Raw genomic sequence first — 21,731 nt, 5'->3', positions numbered from 1 at the left:
GGCAGGCACCTGGCATGCTGGGCCCAGCAGCTGGCACAAAGCAGAGGCCCAGGTGTCCAGTGCGAAGACACTACGTGTTGGGACAGGAGATGACAAGGGGCCCATGGGAGCCATGCACAGGGCAGTAGAGCGCGGGAAGGGGGCAGGAAGAAGCTAGGAGAAGGAAGCTACAGACGGGTGTGCGTGCCTGGGAGGGAGCTGGCGTACCCACCCCAGGCTGTGTGCATTCCCCGCTCCCCGCAGGCATGCCGTGCCCCGGCTGTTCTTCTCAGTGGAAGCCAGGCCCCCTGGGTCCAACCCCAAACACTGCCTCAGCCCACCCCAGCCAGCCCTGCTTGGGCCTCACGGGCCTGAGTTCCCAAAGATCGACAAGGATCCGTCCCCCCTGCAGCAGGGGCTGACAGGGGGCAGTGGGGAAGAAGGGGAGGCGAGCATGCCCAGCACTCTGCTCTGGTCAGGACTACACAGTGGCCCTAGGGGTCTTCCCCAATAAGGGAGGAGGAAGGCCTGGCAGGGCCAGGAGAGGCTCAGGGTCCCAGAAGGCAGGACTCTGGAGCCCGGCCCAGCCAGAATGGGGTTCCCAGGCGCAAAGGCCATGCAGACCAGAGGACTAGCCACTGCTATTCCCACCAGAAGCCATCACCAACCCAGCCTGGGTGTCTGCGGCAGTGTCCCGTCCCAGGAGCATCGTGCCCTCCCCTCCCCCAACCTGGAGCACATGGGCTCCAAGCCACAGGACAGGACAGGTGTTGAGCCCTCGCTGGGGCCTTCCCCTGGCCACAGAGCTCACACTCCACCTTCTGGCGCCGGGGTGCCTTCCGCACAGGAGCTGCCAGCTGGAAATGCTCTCTGTTGGGCCAGGGCCATGGAAAGGTACGGGAAGGAAGGGAGAGTTTGGAGGAGACAGCCCAGGGCTCTGGTCACCCTCCAGGCTCCACTGGGCCTCCACTTCCCCGTGAGCCCTTCCCAGCCCGGCCCTGCAGCCCATTCCCAGGGGACCGGAGATGGCACTCCTCAGATCCCGGTTTGGCCGCCCACAAGGCTTGAGCCGCCTCCATTTTCTCCCAAGGAGCCAGAGCCGCATGGCGGGCTGACTGCTAGGGTGGCTGGCCGGCCAGGCCGCCTCCTGCTGGCACTTTGGAAAATCTTGAACCCCTGGGAGGTTGCATGCCATGGTGGAAGGGACCCGACACTCAGGTGGCTGTGGGTGAGGTCACGTGCTGGGGTCCTGTGGGCAGTGGGCCTGCCTCCTTGGCTTCCTTCCCAGAGGTGACATCACCCCCTCCACAAGCATCCCCCGTCCCTGTCCCTTACCCCTCCCTCCAGCTCACTACTGGCCCATTGCTCTGTCTGTCTTTATTGATTCGGGGGAAACTGGAGGGGGCTGGAGGGCCATGACACAAAGCGGGACCACCACAGTCAGCAAAGCACAGAGCGGCGTGCGGGAGGAACTGCCCCTGGAAGCCGCCTTGGCTCCTAGAGGGGGTGTGGTGGTGACAGTGGAGGGCATCCCCGTGTGTCCCCGTGCACGCAACCCATCAGCCCCTAGGCACAGAGGGCAGAGGGGAGTTCCACTCCTGCCCCAGTGCTGTGCACCACACCCACACATCTCGAACTTTCCAGCAGAGGCCAGCCCGGGGTCCTGGGGGTGAGGAAAGCGGTCTGGAAGGGGCCACCCATAGGAAGGGGATCCAGAAGTCAACGCACTTGGCCACAGCGTCTGCCTGGGGGGGGAGAGGGACAGAGAAGCACGGGGAAGAAGATGGTCAGGAGGGGTCCCCAGCCTGCCCCACACCTCCTGCTTCCAGGCAAGGCTCTTAGCAGCAGTGCCCACTGGGTCTCAGCAGCGAGCACCTCATAGGTCCTCACGGTCCCCTCGGTCCCCAGCCCCCACTGGCCTCTATCATCTGCTTCTCCTCCTTCATCTCCTTCCTATTGGCTCCTTCCCCTCTGCCTCCACCATCTGCACTGGCCCCTCTGCTCTGTGGGGTCTGCCCTGCTTGGTTCTTGGGCACACGGGGCCCACCCGCTTCCAAGTTCACTCAGGAGTCAGCTCCTAGCAGGTACAGGGCCCACACTCGCACACCTGGGCATCACCACTTGGGGGGCTGGCCAGACTGGAGGCCAGGGTGGCTGTGGCGGGCCACCCTCCGCTCCGACGCCTCCTCGCCCTCAGGGCTCTGGCCCAGCTTGCGGATGTGGCGCAGGAAGGAGGTGGCGTTGAACGCTCGCTGTGGGGACAGAGGGGTGTCAGGCCACGCCCCGGCCCTGGCCCCAAGAATTTGAGGACCACACGCGGCCATTGGCAGCCCAGGCTAGCCCCCTGAGGGGCGGGGATGGGGAGGCAGCCTCGAGCCGGGTCCACAGACCCGTCCCCACACTGACCTTCCAGTGGGTCCGGGCAAAATTCTTCTGGATCTGCTCACTGACTGAGCCCAGGATGTCCTTGTCAAAGGCCGCATCCCCGGAGATCCTAGGGCGAGGCCAAGGGTCAGCAGGGGGCGGGTGGGGGAGGCTCTGAGGGTGTGGTCCCTCTGGCCCGGGGACAGGTCGGCAGGGTCCCACTCACCAAAGATGCTGTAAAGCCTGCTGGCAGGTGAACCTCTTCTGGGGATCTCGCTCCAGAAGGTGCCGAATGAAGTCTTTGGCTGTAGTGGGGAGGTCGGATCAGCCCGGCCCGTCCGCACTCCCTCCGCCACCCCCACCCCTGAGCTCAGGGCCAGCTTCAAGTTCACCTGATTCTGAGATGTCATCCCAAAAGGGAGAGTCAAACTCGTAGCTGGCCCTCAGGATCTGGCTGAAGAGTTCAGGGTCGCTCTCGTCGTAGAAGGGGGGGTACCCACACAGCCTGGCGCCCACACATGGATCACCCGGCTGCCCAGCACCCCCCCAACCCAGCAGAGAGCAGGCAGGCAGAAGAGGAGCCTTCCCAGGGTCACTCACAGGATGTAGGAAATGACACCCAGGGCCCACACATCCACAGCCTTCCCGTAGGGTTTCTGCTCCAAGAGCTCCGGGGCTGGGGGTCAGAGACAGAGGGACGCGTGCCCGCACGCCCACACGCCATGCCTTCAGTGCTGCCGGGCTCGACCTGCCTAACCCTGGGAATGACCCAACACCGCCCCTGGGCCCGGTACGTGGCTCCCCGCGGTGACCCCTACCGCCCCCAGTAGCCTCAGAGTGCCCCGCTCACTGACCCACATATCCCGGGGTCCCACAGGCAGTGCCCAGCATGTTGCCAGCCTGGATTTTGGAGAGGCCGAAGTCGGAGACCATGATTTTGGAGTCCTCAAAGGGCGTGGCATAGAGGAGGTTTTCAGGCTGTGACATGCCAGAGAAAGTACCAGGTCAGCCCTGGCGCGGTCCCTGGTGCGGGGCACCGTCCAGTCCCCCAGACCCTTGGTGCACAGGGAGGCTGGGCAAGGCCCCGGCCGGCAGCCAGAGGGCAGGCACCTTGAGGTCTCGATGCACGATGCCCAGGCTGTGCAGGTAGGAGACGGCCCCGAGGACCTGGCCCACCAAGTGGCTGGCATCTTTCTCCGTGTAGGAGCCACGCTCCATGATGCGGTCAAACAGCTCACCCCCTGTCACCCTAGGGGGAGTGCGGGCTCAACGATTCCTGACCCATCGGGCCCCCACTCCCCACCCAGCCCCGGCCACCCCAGCCAGCCCCTGCCCTCCTCACAGCTCCATGGCCAGGTAGAGGTGGGAAGGGCTCTCGTGGACGTCCTCCAGAGCCACGATGTTGGGGTGGCTGACCCTGCAAGGGCAAGAGACAGGCCCTGATGGGCCCCGACGGCCCCCACTGGGCCCCTCAAGGTCCAGGAGGGCTTTGTCCTGCCCCTAGCCCCCTCTCTCTTCTCTTCCTCCCTCCTCTGCCCCCCTTCCCTACCACAGGCGACCCCTGTCCAGCAAGGCAGAGCCCCAGGCCAGGTGTTCCTGGGGCCGCAGAAAAGGCAGGGCGCTCTCCCCAGCCCGCCGGCCCCACCCGCACCCGCACCCGCAACCCTGGACGCTGGCCTTGAGCCACTGGCAACCTGGCCAGGTTCTGGCTCACACCTGCGGAGCACTGCGATCTCGTTCTCCACCAGGGCCTCCTTGCCTCGAAGGGCCTTCTTGGGGATGCACTTGAGGGCAACAAGGTGTGAAGAGCCCCGCTCCTGGGCCAGCATCACCTCAGAGAAGGCGCCCCTGAGGCGGAGAGGGGGAGGGGGGAGGCAAAGAGGAGGAAAGGAGGGGGAGGGGTGGGGAAGGTCCTTCCAGTCCCACGCCACACATCCGGCCCCCACTCAGTCACTGACACACACACAGCACATCCATTGACACACATTCGCTGACACACACACACACACACACACACACACTCACGAGCCGAGCTTCTCCCGGATCTCATAGACGCTGCTGATGTCTTCCGTCTGTTTCTTGAGCAGCAGCATGTCTGCGGGGGGTCGGGGAGAGATGGAGGGAGGCCCCCTGGGCGAAGCCACTCTCAGCTACCCGCTGAGAAACACGGAAACCACCCCCAGCCCGGATACATCTTTCCCCTCCCCCACCGCCCAGGTCCGCACTCCCAGGTGGGCGACTCCCAGCGAGGCCACCGCATACACTCCTCCCCTCCCAGACACGAGGCCGCCATCCGGTGCCCCCCACCCTGGCACCCCGACGGCGATCAGCACCCAGACACCCCCTCTGCCTCCGCACAAGCGAGTAGCCGCGATCGGCCTCCTTCCAGAAGGCTCCGAACACCCCCACCCCATTCCCTCCAGGCCCACCACCACCCACAGCGCCCACAGACACCTCCCGCCATACCCCCAGGCCTAGACCTGCCACCCACGGCCCGGGGCTCACAGGCACGCGCCACTCAGGCCACCAACCCTCCTGAGATGCACCTGCGACCCCCGTGCCCAGCCGCCTGCCACCGCCACGGCCACCCACGCGGCTGCCCAAGCGCAGCCTGGCCCTGGGCGCCTCGGGGCGGGAGGGATTCGGCAGCCTCGGCCTCCCACGTCCCGAGCTGCGTGGGCCGCGCCGGGCTTGACAGGTGTGCGCGGGGACGCGCGGGGGCTGCGGCGACCGTGTCCCGGAATCCCACGCACCCCCGCCCGCGCGCGTCCGTGCCGAGGAGCGCCGGGTGCGGACCTGGAGCCGAAACCGCAGCGTCGCCTCGCGCAGTGGCCGCCGCGCTGAGCCCCCCGCCCGCGCCCCGCCGGACCCGCCCCCTCCGCGCGCGCCCCCGCCGGCCGCCGGCGACCGAGCAGGCGATGGCCGAGCGCGGCCTCGGCGCTGCAGGGCGCCTTGTAAGGCAATCCGCCAGTGTGGGCGGGCACCGCCTCCCCTCCAACTCATTCATGCCAGTTCCTGCCGGCTCCGTTCCCTAGGGGGCCTGACTGGGTCGGCCCCAGGGCCTTTGCACCACCGGGGTGCTCCACCCGGATGTCTCTTCACCCACCTGTTGACTCGGCTCTCTGCCTGCCTTGAGGTCTCTTCCCTAGCTCCAACCCCGCTACTGGCATTTCCATCACCCTGGCCTGAGCTCCCCCATCAGCACTCAAATGGAGGACAGCAACAGCCTCCCCACTAGGCTCCTTCTGCCTCTAACCCCATCCTTCCCCACTCCTACCCACAGTCTCTTCCCCCTGAGCAGCTAGAGCATTTCCTATATTGAGACCACTTCCCCCGGCCTCCAGACCTTCCCACAGCTCTCCATGCCACCAGGAGTTGAAGCACAAGTCCTTACAGGGGCCTTCCCTATCATTGCCCTGGCCCCTTTTCACCCACTTTCCCCCTGGCTCAACTAGCTCTGACCAACTCCAACCACACTGGCTTCCTAACTGGCCCTCAAACACACCACACATGCACCTGCCCCAGGGCCTTTGCACCTACCCCCACAGCCTTTGCACTCACTGCCTCTCTGCCTGGAATGCTATTCACTCAGCTATCTGCTTGGCTTGCTCCCTCACTCTATCAAGTCTCAGCTCAGGTTCACCTCCTCAAATAGGCCTGCCCTGCCCACTCAGCCCCGTCTCTAATACATCACTGGGCCTGCCCCGGCTACAGAAGATCTGTCATTGCAAACCGACCTTCTCTGCCTTGTCTTCCCCATCAGTACCTCCACTCCCAGAAATTGTCTCTGCCCACCCAGCTCAGGGAAACACGTGGGATGAACTCAACCCTTCATCCCAACCGTGAGTGGATTCTTCCCATCCAATCCCATCTTGGTTCTGGCCCTCCTCCTAGGGGGTCTAGGCCCGCCAGGGATAGGGGAACAGGTGTCTTGGCTGTTGACAGGAGCACATCCATATGGGGCAGCGCTGCAGGGCCTTCATGGAGTCCCAGGGCCCAGGGACAGCCTGCCGAAGCTCTCTCCACAGGGGTCTGTGGGCCCTGGTGGGACGCAAGGTTTTGTAAGAGGATCCACAGAACAGGAAGAGGTTTTTCAAAATCATCTTTCCAGAACTCAGCCCCCAACGTGTCTCTGTTCAAAAGTTGGCAAGGCTGAGAGGGTCCCTCCACTTCCTGTTCCCATCCACCTTTCCCGGTTATCCGCCCAGGTCACTCAAGAAGGTTCCAAGGGCCCCACCTTACCTGCTTTTCTAATCATAAGAAATGGAATTTAAGGAGTGTCTGGGTGGCTCAGTCATTAAGCATCTCCCTTCCACTCAGGTCATGATCTCAGGGTCCTGGGTTCAGGCTCCCCGCTCAGCTGGGAGTCTGCTTGAGATTCTCTCTCCCCCTCTCCTTCTGCCCCTCCTTTCTCTCTCTCTCTTTCTCTCTCTCTCTCTCTCAAATAGATAAATAAATAAATAAACCTTAAAAACAACAACAACAACGAAACCGTGTGGCCCATCCAGACAGTGGAAGCGCTATGAAGCCAGAAGAAAAGGACGAATCTTGAATACATACAGTCACTCTGAAAATAGCTACATGGTGCGTGAGGCCCTTTGTACAACATTCTAGAAAAGGCAAAACTGTAGATGGAGTAATCAGATGCGCAGTGGCCGAGGGCTTGAGAGAGGGGGGTAATGTCTGACCCCGGAAGCCCAGGAGACGTTCAGGGCCGTGAGGCTACTCTGTGCAGAGCTGTGATGGGGGGGACCCTGGATAAGTCACAACCCAGAGAAGCAAACAGCAGGAAGAGCAGAGCCTAACATCTGCAAATGTAAAAATAATCCTTTAGGAAACTGGGGGATGTCAGGAAGGAAGGCCGACGGGGCACAAACAATCTAGGCGTATGGCAAATGTACGACAGCATTCCACTGAGGGGGGCCGGGGCAAAGGGCCGGTGATCGCGCAGGGTGGTCTCGGAATTGTTAACTCTAGTTGACGACGTAGTTCCCCACAAGGGGAAGAGTTAACAATTCCGAAACCACTCTGCATGCACACTGGAATTAAACAATTAAGTAAATGGAAGGCAGATGCTGGGAGCCCGCTTTCTCACTGTTTGAGTGGGATGATGCTAGAGGAGGGAGGTGCTGGAATGATCTGCGTGGCGATGGGTCAGAGCCGGAGACATCCGTTGGAACTGATGATGTTTACCTTAATATACAGATGCTTGTCTATATACAAAATGTGCATATGGAATGTGTGCTGGAGATGCACAGACTGTATCTAACTATATATTACATTGACCAATTTGTTATATATGTAGACATAATCTATAGGTATGTTTCTAGATACGTGTTAGGATACACATAAATTTCCTTGCTCCATCAGCAAAAAGAGCCTAGAAGCAATAACACACCAGCAACAATGAGCACAGGAGAGCCAAGACCATGGTTTCTAACAGCTTTCTCTTATAAAGGGCTCCTCGGAGAAATAAATGGCTCAGTCTAGCGCTGGGACACGAAATATGCAGCATGAGCCGGAAGCTGTTTATAATGCCAGAAAGTAAGAAAGGGAAGTGTGCCCTCGTGCTCTCTCTCTTGCTCTCAAACACAGAGTGATGGGGGCATGAAAAAGGAACACAGGAGCCCATGGGAAGAGCGCCCAGCTATCAAAGATGGGACAATTTGAGCAACATAATAAAGCAGTACTGGGTAGCAATCCAAAGTACAAAATAAATTTGGGGATGCCGGGGTGGCTCAGTGGGCTAAGCCTCTGCCTTCAGCTCAGGTCGTGATCTTAGGGTCCTGGGATCCAGCCCCGCATCTCATCGGGCTCTCTGCTCAGCAGGGAGCCTGCTCACCCCTCTCTGCACCCCCCTGCCTGCCTCTCTGCCTACTTGTAATCTTTCTCTGTCTAATGAATAAATAAAATCTTTAAAATAAATAAATAAAGTAAAATAAACGTCAGCTATTATAAATAAATGATCCAATAAATAAATGGGAGGGGGAGAAACAAACTGTGCAGAAAATTCTAAATAATTTCCTCTTCAAGCGTGGGCTGCACACAGTGATTTCCTTCCAAATAGGGTAGATTGGCAAGGCAGAGATTCAGTTGAAAGTGGTGATAACCCAAGACCAAACGTGACTCCAGCCAGGTGACCGAGGTTGACGTGGACAGTGGTGAGTCACGTTCAGAGCAGGCAGCCCGGCTAGGATGTCACGGGAAAGGACATTAGGGGTAAGCCGAGGAAACCCGACTTAAGACTATGGACTTTGGTTAATCACAAGGTGCAGTACCGGTTGATTATTGGAACAGAGTGTGCGGTCGGGGCACTGGGCTGCAGGGGCACCTAGGTCGGGAGTCCCAGAGGTCACAAACCCCAAGACAGAGAAACAGGTGTTGGTGAAAGAGGAAAGCAGTTTATTTTGGGGAGGCCAACACCAGGAAGAGAGCAGACTAGCATCTCAAAGACTCTTTCCAAAATGCCAAAAAATACTTCCAGGTCTATATAAGGAAAATGTGGGGCAAAGGTGAGTGGGTATGAGCCGGTGGGCAGTGAAGGGGATCATATCCTTGGAGTCACTTCTGAGCGGAGCCTCCCTGACTCCGGGCAGTCCCTCTGCCGGAGGGGATAATTTGCCCGCAGGGTCTTCCACCGGAGCCAAGAGAACTGCTGGAAAGAAGGACCCAGCCAGCCACCCTGAGGTCAGAATCGAAGCAGCCAGGTTGTCCCTCCCGGGCGCTGGGGACTCTCCCAAGCCTCCAGCCCCCAGCCCTGGGGGTGGCCTCAAGCCACTCTTCACGGTGTCCCGAGCTAATTCTAATGCCAAAGCTCCTTGGGCCCCCACCCTAGCTCCAGCTGCCAAGGTCCTCCAGGGGTAACAGGGATAACAGGCCACCCCAGGGTGGCGTGTCCTCCCCTCCATGCACCCACTCAGCCGCCCCCCCCCCTCAACCCGGGCCATGGAGACCCTGTGAGCCCCGCAGCCCCACTTACTGCAGGCACTGGGTCTGACCCCCAACTGGAACCCCCAGGCCTCCCTGCCCTTCCCCCAGCTCTCTCCTTCTCCCCTCCCCCTCGTCCAACCCCAGCCTAACCGGGCTCTGGGGGGAGCCCTCCATGCCTTCTGCTGGGGGGGTGGGATGGGAGGGGCAGGGAACACCAGACCCTGGCAGGCAGCCTCCTGGCCTTCACCACCCCACTTATCCCGGGGAGGGGAGGGTGGCAAGATGGACCTCTGCAAAGCCCGGAGAACCCACGGAGGGCTGAAGATGCCTCTGCTCTTGATCTCCTCTGGTGGTCAGCGTTTCATGGGAGCTGCCCCTGGCCCTCTTCATCAACTCAGACGCCGCCAGAGGCTGCTTGGGTCAGCACACCAGAGGCCAGAGTGCCGGCTCCCAGCTCCCACTTTGGACACCTCCTGCCAATTCATCCCAGCCAGAGGCGAAGCTGGGTCCGTGAACTTCGGGCCACGCAGAAGCCCAGCTCGCCTTGGTCGCCTGCGGGAGGCAGCGCGGCTCTGGTGAGGATGCCCCCCACCCACCCACCGCCGCTGCCTCACCTCCTGGGACAGGTGGCTTCATTACCTGCTGGAGGAAGACTGGAGTGGGGGAGGGGGGAAGGTGCAGCCCTGCCAAGTCTGGTCTGGGGGCCTATTGTACCCACCAGATATGGAGGCCTGTATGTGTCTAGAGACACTCGTGAAGGCCCCCCCTGGAGCGGTGGGGGCCTCGGTCCTAAGAGTCCTGGAGCTCACACAGGCCATTCCCAGCCTCCGGCCCAGCCACCCCCAGTCCCAGCAGCCTCTGACCCCACAGAGGCAGCAGCAGGCTCCCTGAAGGGGAAGCTCCTTCACAGTTCTGCCACCGGCCTTTGAACCTGCCTCTCCTCCCGGGGGAAAGAAGAGTCCCCACCCTTGGCTCCCGAAGGCCCTTTTCTCCCTGGGCGCTCCCTGCAATTCATCCACTTCCCTAAAGTGCCCCCGCCTGCCCACGTCCTTCTCCAGCCACCGCCTTCTCTCCCCACCGCCATCCTTGGCGAGCAAGATCTTAGTCTCAAAAGCGTCGCCGACACCGGCCACGTCCTCACTTTCCCCCTCCCCGCTCCTCAGGGCCCTGTGTGACCTCCGCCGATCCGCCCCACCTCGACTGGGGACCAGACCCTCAGCCTACTTCCTGAGGGGCTCCTCTTCCCTCGCGATGTGCAGAGGTTCCTCTCTGCGGTTTACTGCGGTTCCCCTTTGTCCTTGCTCCCCAGGTGCCCCCCTTCTCCTGGCCATCTAGGGGTCACGTACTTCTCTGTGAGTGAGTCACTCTGAGACTGGGCCAGAGAAATCTCTAGTTAGTCTTGTGAGGAACAGTGCAGCCCTGCCGCCCTGAGGGTCCCCAAGCCCCCTGCGTCCCTACACAACTTAAGCTCTGGCCACCCCGCGGGTCTCCCACAAAGGCCCCCAAGGCCTCTGTAACAGTCCGGGGTGGAGATGCTGCCCCTCCCTCACCCAGCAAGCTCAATCTGGCTCGAGCCAGAATTGCTTTTCTTCCTAAAGCCGCCGGATGGCTGAGGGTTTAGCTTAACGGGATGAGCCATCTGGGGACAAGAGCCCGGTGATCAAAGTCTGGGACCGGTTGGGGGTTGGGGGCTCACTTCACATCCACACCAGGACAGTGACCCCTTCCTTCCCCATGCCAAGGCTAGTCTTGGCTCTCCTGCGCTGCTGGTGGGGAAGCTGCTGAACACCGGTGCTAGGGAGGCGGGACTGGCCCTGGGGAGAGAAACTCTGCAGATGGGGAGCTGGGGCCTCCCTGCTGAGGCCTTAGGGGGAGGGTCTGTGCCCCCGGCCGGCACCAGGGGGCAGCCTTCCCCTGTTGGTGCCAGTATCTCCTGCTAGTGTGGCAGGAGGCTGGAGCCAGCAAGGGTCCCTACCACCCCTCCTTGGGGACCAAGTGTAGCTTTGCCAGGCAGGCTTGTCTCTGGCCACCAAGAAGATCCATTGAGCCCTGTCACCCCAAGGGCTGGGGCCCCGACCTCCAGCTTCCAGGGTTCCTTCGCGGAACGCCAGGAGGAGGCAGGCGGGTGCTTCTGGCAAAATTCCCCTCCCACCCTCAGCACACCTGGATGTTCAGCCTCTCCTTTGCCTGCCAGCTGAGCGCAGTCCCTGCCCCTTTGGCGCAGGGAGCCGGGAAGCTGTAGGCCTTGGTACCCAACACTGGCCCAGGACCTCGCTGGGAGTCAGGAGAAGGCTCAGGGAGACGGCAGGGACTGGAAGGACAGAGGAGAAGAGGCTGGGGGCCGACGCTGGCTGGAGGGCAGCCAGGGCAGTGGCTTTGCTAGAGCCATGAAGGGTAGGTCAGCAGGGGCGGTCTGGGCGGCGGCCAGGCCTAGGTGAAGCTGCGGTCAGGCGCGGCGCGGTCCCTGGGGAGGTGGTACCCGCCGGCGCCCCAGGTAGCAGCCATTCCGCTTCCCGCTGGAGTGGCGTCTTCTCCTCGGGAGGAGGGAAGGAGGAGGTGGGCGGAGTGAAGGGGAGGGCGGGACGAGGGGGAGGGGGACCAGCCTGGTCGTGGGGGTGGGGCGACAGTGACATCACCCTGGAGTCGGTTCTTAAGCAGCCGCCGAGCGGACCGGGGAAGAGAGGGACGGTCGGAGCGCGGTGGCGAGTCGCTGAGCCCGCTGGGGCCTTGAGAGCGGCTAGAGCCGCCGCCGCCGGGAAGGAGGGGCGAGCGCGCCCGGGCAATCCGTCGCCGCCGTCGCCCTCGTCGTTGTCGTCGCCGTCGCCGTCGCCGCCGTTGCCGCCGCCACCGCCGCCGGAGCAGCGGGCGAGCCGGGCCGGGGCGGGGGGCGCGGGCCGCAGGCCCCTGCTCCGGCCGCCGCTTGGAGACCGTGGGCGCCCGATGCCGCCCGCGCCCCGCTAGATTGAATCTCGGGCCCGGCGAGCCGCCGCCGCCGCCGCCCGAGCCGCGGGCAGGAGTCTCGGGAGCCGCCGCCGCCGCCGCCCGGCCGGGCCCCGCCGCCGCCCGCGCGCCCCCGGGCCCCCGACACACATGAGATTCTTCAGGCTCACTTTCAAGTGCTTCGTGGACTGCTTCTGACCGCGCCGCCCCGCCTCCCCGACCCCCGGCCCGGTCGCCCCCCGGCCCCCGGCGGGCCCGCGCCTTCGGGGCCCCCCCTCGCGCCACCGGCGCCCCCCCCCAGCCGCCCGTCCGCCCGCCCCCGCGAGCCGCCGCGCCCCCCGGCCCGGCCGTGCGGCCCGCCGGGGCCATGGCGAAGAAGAGCGCCGAGAACGGCATCTACAGCGTGTCCGGCGACGAGAAGAAGGGCCCCCTGATTGCGCCCGGGCCCGACGGGGCCCCGGCCAAGAGCGACGGCCCCGCGGGCCTGGGGGCTCCTGGCGGCCGCCTGGCCGTGCCACCGCGTGAGACCTGGACGCGCCAGATGGACTTCATCATGTCGTGCGTGGGCTTCGCCGTGGGCCTGGGCAACGTGTGGCGCTTCCCCTACCTGTGCTACAAGAACGGCGGAGGTGAGCGCCCCCGCCCCGTCCCCGCTCTGTCCGGACCGGGACCCCCGACCACCCCCCCCCGCCCGGCCGGCGGCCAGCCCCACTGGGGCGCAGGGCCGAAGTCCGGGGTACTAGGTGCCGGAGGCCGCCCCTCGCTCGACGCTGCCGCCCGGTGGCCCGGGCTGGCGGTCTCCACCCCCCTAGCCGGTCATGTGCCTGGCAGTGTGTTGGGGGAGGGGACCAGCGAGCCTGCCGCTGAAGCCCCAGCACGGCCTCCCCCCACCCGGGGCCCTCCGGGTGCAACGGCCCCAGAACTATTGGTCACTGAGGTGGGAAAGCGAGGCCTGCCCCCCCGGGGTGGCTCCCAGAGGTGAGGAGCCCAGGCTGCCCCCGCTGGTCAGGCACACAAGTGGCACATTGTGCGGGGCCCCCACGTGTGCACACACGAACACACACACACACAATGGGCTACTCTGTCCCTCCCCCTGCCCTCTCCTTTCCCCTCCCTTCCCCTCTCCTCCCCTCCCCTCCCCTCCTCTCCCCTCCCCCTCCTCCCCTCTCCTCCCCTCCCCTCCCCTCCCCTCCAGCCTGGGCCTGGAACACTGGGTGCCTGAGCCAGGCTTGGGTAGCCTGCGGCCTGGGCCGCCCGGCGCCGCCGCTGGACACACTGCGCGCACGCCCCATGCCCCGGCCCCAGCCCAGCCTAGCAACAGCCATAGGCACCCTTGTGTCCTGTGACTGCAAAGCACCACTGAGGTTGGGAGGAAGCCCTAGCGACTGGATGATGGGTGGGAAACTGAGGCCCAGAGCAAAGGCCTTGGCCCAAGGTCACACACAAGAAGGATGCTGGGACCAGGAGCCAGGCAGGCTGCAGCCGGACCCAACTTCGGAGCACTGCAAAGCTGGGCAGGGGCAGTGGCAGTGGGCCTGGAGGGGAAACGGGAGGAGATGGGGGCTGCCGTTGCCCTGCTCCCCTGACCCCTCCCCTCTGGCCTGCCGTCTCTTGCCCTGCCATGCCGGCCACCACCAGAGCTAGTTGTACTGCACTTCGTCTCCCCTGTCCTTGATCACTGACCTCTCCAGACACCCCCTGCACCCCCTGGGAAAGGACTGCCCCCCACCCTCTTCTGCAGACCTTCACACTTGCAGGCAGCTGGTGGGTGCTGGGGTGCAGAGAAAGCTTGGGGCTCCCTGTCCTTGCCCAAGCCAGACAGGTCCCCAGGCCTGAGTGCCAGCCACGGCACGCGCGCACACGTACATGAATGCACCGTTCTTCCCTGTGCTGCCTAGCAAACGGGGAAGTGCGACACGAGGGGGTATGTGTCCTCCATGCCTGCTAGGTCACCCCAGGGGACTGTGGGCCCAGAACCCTTGTGGGTATAGGGCCCCCCCAACCCAAGAAACGGAGCTCTAAGGACCCAGGGACCACCACAGCCCTCCTGACAACTCCAGCCCCCTTCTCAAGGCTGTTCACCTCACACCTCTGAGTCAGTGGCCACCCCTGCACTGATTCACCCAGTGGGAAGTTATGATGGGGCCAGGGTGGGGCCCAGAGTTGGCCCCACCTTGACCTCCCCAGGGGCCAACCAGGGGCTCCGGGGCTGCCCTGTGCGAGTGCCCACCCTGTGCTTCCCTCCCCCAGGTGTATTCCTTATCCCTTATGTCCTGATCGCTCTGGTTGGAGGAATCCCCATTTTCTTCTTGGAGATCTCGCTGGGCCAGTTCATGAAGGCCGGCAGCATCAACGTCTGGAACATCTGCCCCCTGTTCAAAGGTGAGCAGCCCCAGGCTGGTCACCCCTCCCCCCACAAGGGCAAAGCTGCCACCCTCTTGAGAAATACTGTCGTACCTTGGCACCAGGCCTGGGTCCCACTGGTGTCCCCCCAGTCCTGAGGGGAAAGTTGGAGGGCCTGCAGACCACTCAGTGACCTTGGGCAGATGCGGACTGGAGTCGGGGGTTGGCCTCTCCATTGAGGCCAGGACACGCAGGCCCAGCAGGACACCAGGGGCTGAGTGGAGGGTGTGAGAGGTGACAGCACGAGACACCGCCCAGCGCCTGTTCCCCGAAGGCCGGAGGGCCAGCCTCAGGAGGTGGGATGGGAGCCATGGAGTTAAGGGTTTGAAGGGAAGAACCATTGGCAAAGGTCACTTGAGAGCTCCTTCTGCATGTAGGTAGTGTACCCCCAGTCTCTCCAGGCCCTAGGAGGACCCTAAGGAAGCCGGGGCTCAGAGAAGCGGAGGGATTGGCCAAGGTTGCTTGCTGAGAGGGGGACTGTCTCCCATATGGCCCCAGGTCACCAGAAAGTCCCCAGCTGCTGAGTACTGGAGGCCACTGGGGACCCAGGTGGAGGCTTGGCCCTCCTTCAACCATCCATGGTGGCAGTGGGACCCAAGAGAAGGGGACAGGTGTGTGAGGCTAGGGAATATGCGGGATGTTCGTGCTTGGATTGGGGCAAGAGGGGAGGGCTGGAGGGAGGGTGCAGGTGAAGCCAGGAGCGGGGGGCAGATGAAGACTGGGGAGTGTCCCGGGGTCGGACGCTCACACAAGGGAGGGGCAGGGGGGGTGCTCTCTGCATCTGCTCTCCTCCCACTCCCGCCAGCCTCCCACCAGATCTTCTCAGCTGTGCTCTGGAGCCTTCTCTGAGCCTGGGAGGGTAGATGGGGGGAATGGCTAAAGAGCCCGTGCGGAAACCCCTCTCCTTCCCAGGCCTGGGCTACGCCTCCATGGTCATCGTCTTCTACTGCAACACCTACTACATCATGGTGCTGGCCTGGGGCTTCTACTACCTGGTCAAGTCCTTCACCACCACGCTGCCCTGGGCCACCTGCGGCCATACCTGGAACACCCCCGACTGTGTGGAGATCTTCCGCCATGAAGACTGTGCCAATGCCAGCCTGGCCAACCTCACATGTGACCAGCTTGCTGACCGCCGGTCCCCTGTCATCGAGTTCTGGGAGTGAGTCAGGTGCCTCTGGGCCAGGCTCTACCCGTCCCTGTCTCTGGGCGGCACACAGGGCCGGAGTCTGCGCCTCTCGGGGGGGGAGGGGGGCAGCACCAGGGACGCAGAGCAGGGGTCACCCCAGGCCTGCCTGTCTTCAGGGAGTCCCCAGCTCGGTCTCTAGAGGAGCTGGAACGGATGAGCCTTGCTCCTTCACCATTTCTCAGTCCCAGGCATCAGCTCCATTGTGTCTGCCAGTCAGGGAGGGAGGACCACCCCGCTGCAGGCTGAGGGTGCCCTGGGGCCCGGCTACCAGCCCTCCCACCTCTGGCCAGGGACTCCTGGGCTTCAGACTCAAAAACGGTAGTACCTCCAGGCCTCTAGGCTGGAGGCTTGGGTGGGGCCCAGGTGCCCAGGAGGGCCCCACCACCTGGGCCCCACCTGGACCCGAGGGCCGCAGGGCGGGCAGGGAAGCCACCCCTGGGGTAGCGCCCACTCCCTTCACCCTCTGCTGGCCCCGCGCTCACGGGCTCTCCCTCCCCCAGGAACAAAGTCTTGCGGCTCTCCGGGGGGCTGGAGGTGCCAGGGGCCCTCAACTGGGAGGTGACCCTGTGTCTGCTGGCCTGCTGGGTGCTGGTCTACTTCTGCGTCTGGAAGGGGGTCAAGTCCACGGGAAAGGTACGGCCGGAGGCCCCCGCGGGGCTCGAGGTGACGGCCGGGCTGGGGGCAGCACGGCCACGGTGGGGCCCAGGGGGAGAGAAGGGCGGGCTCTGCCAGGGGCCCCCGCGGCGACGGGAGGCCTGAGCCCGGAGCAGGTCCTTGAATGCAGACTGCTCCATTCCCGCCCTAGCCTGAGCCTGGACCGTCCTCCTTGCCCTCCAGACTCCCCCACCCAAGCCAGGATTGTCCTCCCCGCCCCTCCAAACTCCCCCGCCCAGGCCTGGATTGTGCCCCACCCCCACCTCGGAACTCCCTCCTCCACCCCTGCCTGGATGGACCTCCCCACCCTTCCACCCGCCCCCCCCCATGCCTGGAGCGTCCCCCCCACACCTTCTTCCTCCTGAGGTGGGGAGAAGCCCAGGCAGCCCCTGCCCCTTGCCTGTGTCGGAGCATCGCCGACTGCCCCTGCCCCGCTTTCTCTCTATTCCTCACTCCCTCGTGCTGGCCCTGGTCGGGGGCGGGGGGCTCCCAGGCTATAGCTCTCCCTTGCCCGCCTGTCCTGCTCTGCTCAGCGTGGACGGGAGGCAGCAGTCATGGGGGCCCGTGTCGCTCTCCGGCCGGCGGGGTCTAGCCCCGACTACCAGACTGGGCCTCTCTGCAGAGTGACCTACAGTCGGGGGCCAGGGGGCGCGAAATGTGCCCCCCCCCGGCTGCTCTCCTGCTCCCTGCCTCTCCCCTCCGTCTGCCGCTGGCCTGTGCCGGCCGTGGAGCTGGCCGTGGAGCTGCTCCCGCTCCAGCCCGGGTGCAGAGCTTCCCCGGGGAGGAGCCGAGGCTTTGAGGAGCAGAAGGGGGGCTGCTGGCCGACCCCTCCCCCCCCCACCCCGGCTTGGGAGCAGCCTGCCGTCGAGGGGGCGGTGTGGCCCGCTTGGCCATCCTGCCGAGCTGGGGGCCCCGAGGGGGAGGCGGGTGCCGCAGGGCCCCTCTGAGCCGCCCGGCCCCCCAGATCGTGTACTTCACCGCAACATTCCCCTACGTGGTCCTCGTCGTGCTCCTGGTGCGGGGGGTGCTGCTGCCCGGCGCCTTGGACGGCATCATCTACTATCTCAAGCCTGACTGGTCGAAGCTGGGGTCCCCTCAGGTGAGGGTGAGGTGTGGTGGAGTGGGGTGCGGGGGTCGGCCAGGCCGCAGGACCCCTCACATCCTCCCTTGGCCGGCCCCCGCGCAGGTGTGGATAGATGCCGGGACCCAGATTTTCTTCTCCTATGCCATCGGCCTGGGGGCCCTGACGGCGCTGGGCAGCTACAACCGTTTCAACAACAACTGTTACAAGTAGGTGCCCCCCCGCCCCGGCGCCCCCACCCCGCCCGTGGGCAGCAGGCAGCCTGACCACCGTTCCTCGGCCCCCAGGGACGCCATCATCCTGGCTCTCATCAACAGCGGGACCAGCTTCTTCGCTGGCTTCGTGGTCTTCTCCATCTTGGGCTTCATGGCCGCAGAGCAGGGCGTGCACATCTCCAAGGTGGCGGAGTCGGGTAAAGACCACCCCCCCACCTCCAAGGCCTGGCCCGGCCCGACCTCTGGGCCTTCCGGCACACCGCGCTCACAGACACGCGCCAGGGGACATCCTGGGAGCCGGAAGAAATGGTCCCCGAACTCGCCGTGTCCCTCTGGGCCAGAGGGAGGCCCGGCGGGCTCACAGCGGGAGCCTCATGGGCCAGGCCCCGCGGAGCCTTGAGCTCCTGTCCACCCGGCCCCAGGGCCTTGGCGCAGGCCCCTCCCCATCTGCGAGGCCAACGTGACCACGGAAGCCCACCGCCCCTCCCCTCTGCCAGAGGGCGCAGGGAGAGAGGAGGGCCTTTCCGGGCTTCACGCGGACCTGTGACCGCAGTAGCGGCTGGAATCAGAGGCCGGGAGGCCAAGTCAGACGACCCACCCTTAGGGGCTCCAGGGACACCCGGCAGCACCTTGACCCGAGAGGCAGGGCAGGGCCCTTGGCCAGGAGATGCTCTGGCGTTCTCCACCCCTTTGGGAAGGGGGGGGGACGAGGAAGGCAAGCGACGATGACCGACGACCGACCGATGACCGTGGTCTGAACCCTGCCCCTTCCCCTTCAGGGCCAGGCCTGGCCTTCATCGCCTACCCCCGGGCCGTCACGCTGATGCCTGTGGCCCCGCTCTGGGCTGCCCTGTTTTTCTTCATGCTGCTGCTGCTCGGCCTGGACAGCCAGGTTTGCCAGGGGTGACAGAACTGGGGGGGGGGGGAGTGGGTGGGCACTGGGGGAGGGGAGCTGGCCGGCAGGGAGGGGGCAGGGGCGTGGCCTCAGCGCCTGGCCACAGTTTGTAGGTGTGGAAGGCTTCATCACTGGCCTGCTCGACCTCCTCCCGGCCTCCTACTACTTCCGTTTCCAAAGGGAAATCTCTGTGGCCCTCTGCTGTGCCCTCTGCTTTGTCATCGACCTCTCCATGGTGACCGATGTGAGTGGGGGTGGGGCAAGGGCTCCCCCCTCCCCCCCCCGCCCCCCCTCCCCCGCAGCTTCCATCCAGCGGCCGCTTCCCCTGACCGGGCTCTGTCCCCAGGGCGGGATGTATGTCTTCCAGCTGTTTGACTACTACTCCGCCAGCGGCACGACCCTGCTCTGGCAGGCCTTTTGGGAGTGCGTGGTGGTCGCCTGGGTGTACGGTAGGTCTGCAGGGGGCCGGGGGGGGGGGGGAGGGGGCGTGGCCTGCAGGGGAGGTGGGGTCTCTAGCTCCAGCCCTCGTGCCCCACCCGCCCCAGGAGCAGACAGGTTCATGGATGACGTGGCCTGCATGATCGGGTACCGACCTTGCCCCTGGATGAAATGGTGCTGGTCCTTCTTCACCCCACTGGTCTGCATGGTAAGGGCCCGGGGAGGCTGGGCAGGGGGAGGGACGCCGAGGGCCGTCCGGCGGCTGAGAGCCGGGGTTCGGGGTTCTCACCCGCAGGGCATCTTCGCCTTCAACGTGGTGTACTACAAGCCGCTGGTCTACAACAACACCTACGTGTACCCGTGGTGGGGCGAGGCCATGGGCTGGGGCTTCGCGCTCTCCTCCATGCTGTGTGTGCCCCTGCACCTCCTGGGCTGCCTCCTCAGAGCCAAGGGGACCATGGCTGAGGTCAGTCGCCCGTCCCGCCTCTCCTTGACTCCGCTCCCTGCCTCGCACCCGCTCAAGGCATTCCGTCCCTGTCCCAAGCGCCCGTTCTCCGCCCGCTAGGACGGACCGGCGCTGGGAGTCTGCGGGGCCAGCTCAGGGGAGGGGGGGTGGAGGAAGGAAGGCAGACCCTCTGGGGCCTGAGGGCCCTGTCGGGGGGAAGACGGGTCTGTCCCTTCACCTCACCCCTTTCCCTGGTACAGAGAGGGGGGTGTGTGGTCAGTACCCACGGGAGGAGGGCCCTTGGTCCCCTACCAGTGGCCGGTGGTGGGAAGTGGACAGAGGCCGAGGGCTAGCATGGGCACCTCCCCCACCCTCCCCTCCCCTCCCCTCCCCTCCCGGGCCATCGCCCAGGGACTCAACAACGTGTCCCTCTCCCCTGCAGCGCTGGCAGCACCTGACGCAGCCTGTGTGGGGCCTCCACCACTTGGAGTATAGAGCTCAGGACTCGGATGTCAGGGGCCTGACCACCCTGACCCCAGTGTCCGAGAGCAGCAAGGTGGTGGTGGTGGAGAGCGTCATGTGACAGGCGCCCCGGCTCCCATCACCAGCTCACCCTCTTGTAGCCATAGCAGCCCCTGCTTTAGCCCCCCCACCCCTCCCGGGGGGGCTTGCCTTTCCCTGACACTTTTGGGGTCTGCCGGGGGGGGGGGAGTGGGAGGAAGCACCACGAGTGCTAACTAAAATAACTTTTTCCATTTTTAATAAAATGCCAAAAATACCACAACCCACCAAAAATAGATGCCTCCCGACCCACCCCGCAACGGAGCTGGTACGCACGCTGCTTCCCAGGCCCTGCCCACCGCGCCCCCGCCCCATGCCCGCTGCAGCTGTGTCTACCCCCCCCCCGCCCGCCCCAGCACGCCTGCCCCTCCGGGCTCTGCCCGACGCTCCCTCGGGTGGCCCATCCACCCCAGAGGTGGCAGTGGCAGCTGGGGGACCAGGGCGGGAGAGCCAAGGCGGCTACTTCAGCTGGGCCCCACCCCTCTCCCCGTCCCTCTTCTAGAAGCTTAGAGAGCCAGCCAGCAACGGGACCGTCCGGTTCCTGCGCCAGTTGCCACCAATATCAGTTGTGTGAGCTTGTGTACGAATGCATGTGTGCGTGAGTATGTAGGGTGAACCTCGATCTCTTAGCCAAGGTCACTACCAGGTGTAAACTGTGCCTGTGGGCAAACGAGGCTTGTATTTTGCACATTTTATAAAAACTTGAGGAAAGAGATTCCTGCTTGTATATTTCTAAAGAGAAAACAGCCCGATGTCCCGACTCTCCCTGCCACTCCCGTCCCTCGGAGCACCCTCTTAGTCCTCTGCCCCAGCCAAGGAGTGTGAATTTATAAATCTAATTTTCATAGGCAAAAGCTTCAAGCTGTTGAGCGTGCGAGTCTGTCGTGTGGGTGTGCACGTGCAGTCCCAGGCCCCGGACCGGGGTGGACAGAGAGTGCAAGGCGGGGGGGGGGGGGGGCCGTGCAGGAGCATCCCCCCACCCCCTCTGCCCGCAAGCCGGCAGGGTGAGGTGCGGCGTCGTGACCCCCGGGGGACCTGGGGCCCCTCCCTTGGGCGCTCAGGCTCGCCCACGCCCTGCCCACCCACCCACCCCCCCCCCCGGCCCGGGCTAGGCACGACTGCAGGGATCTGAGGTGGGCACCAGCCCGGGAAGGCCTGCGCCCCGGCGCGGCTCCCACCTGCAAGCTTAAAGCGGATGCACCTCCCGCGTCTCAAGTCTTCCATTAGCAGCTTTAATTAACCCACGTGTGTGTCACGTCCGATCCCGAGACGGCCGAGCGGACCCTAGAAGGGCTTCCCCCATGCCGCCCCGACGTGGGTCGGAGAGGTGGGCCTGGGTGAGGGCGGGGGTCCAGCGGGGACATTCTTACTGTGCTAAAAAGCCACTGCAAACATAGCAATAAAAACATGTCATTTTCCAAAGCTGGCTCCCGAGCCACCTGTGCTTGTTGTGAGGGGTTGGGGGGGGGGGGAGGCATGCCCACCTCGAGCTGCTTCCTCGGGCGTTTGTTCGGAGGATCCCTGCGCCCGGCGCTGTTCCAGGACCTGGGAGTGGAGCAGGTCCCGGAGCCCGCAGAGCCTCTTCCCCACGCACCCGGTACTCGGGGCGGCGGGGGGTGGGGGGCGAGACAGCAGGG

The 21,731-nt window shown here is 64.4% G+C and overlaps 2 protein-coding genes across 3 annotated transcripts; one reads left to right on the top strand and one right to left on the bottom strand.

The window, feature by feature from the left end:
• Window positions 1–1,347: 1,347 nt before the first annotated feature.
• Window positions 1,348–5,192, bottom strand: PNCK (pregnancy up-regulated nonubiquitous CaM kinase). Of its 2 annotated transcripts, none has more exons than XM_044234581.1 (12): window positions 5,140–5,192; window positions 4,369–4,438; window positions 4,060–4,191; window positions 3,686–3,760; window positions 3,454–3,592; window positions 3,198–3,321; window positions 2,944–3,019; window positions 2,736–2,848; window positions 2,570–2,648; window positions 2,386–2,473; window positions 2,087–2,231; window positions 1,348–1,724 (listed from the first exon to the last, which is right to left on the bottom strand). In XM_044234581.1, the coding sequence occupies exons 2-11, from the start codon at window positions 4,434–4,436 to the stop codon at window positions 2,094–2,096; spliced, it is 1,032 nt and encodes a 343-aa protein (XP_044090516.1). In that variant the 5' UTR covers window positions 4,437–4,438; window positions 5,140–5,192; the 3' UTR covers window positions 1,348–1,724; window positions 2,087–2,093. The 2 variants fall into 2 exon arrangements, with proteins under 2 accessions (XP_044090516.1, XP_044090517.1); XM_044234582.1 differs by lacking the exon at window positions 5,140–5,192 and adding an exon at window positions 4,849–4,863.
• A 7,335-nt stretch (window positions 5,193–12,527) lies between these two features.
• Window positions 12,528–20,809, top strand: SLC6A8 (solute carrier family 6 member 8). The gene is made up of 13 exons (XM_044234675.1): window positions 12,528–12,842; window positions 14,464–14,595; window positions 15,529–15,778; window positions 16,306–16,438; window positions 17,424–17,558; window positions 17,646–17,749; window positions 17,828–17,952; window positions 18,535–18,647; window positions 18,757–18,894; window positions 18,997–19,099; window positions 19,196–19,296; window positions 19,384–19,554; window positions 19,976–20,809. Exons 1-13 carry the CDS (start codon window positions 12,581–12,583, stop codon window positions 20,114–20,116), a joined length of 1,908 nt encoding a protein of 635 aa, XP_044090610.1. The 5' UTR covers window positions 12,528–12,580; the 3' UTR covers window positions 20,117–20,809.
• Window positions 20,810–21,731: the final 922 nt, after the last annotated feature.

This window comes from Neovison vison, chromosome X (genome assembly GCF_020171115.1).
Source record: "Neovison vison isolate M4711 chromosome X, ASM_NN_V1, whole genome shotgun sequence".
Classification (NCBI taxonomy): Eukaryota; Metazoa; Chordata; class Mammalia; order Carnivora; family Mustelidae; genus Neogale; species Neogale vison.
Note: the sequence above shows the minus strand (reverse complement) of the source record. Positions and strands in the feature narration are given on the sequence as shown.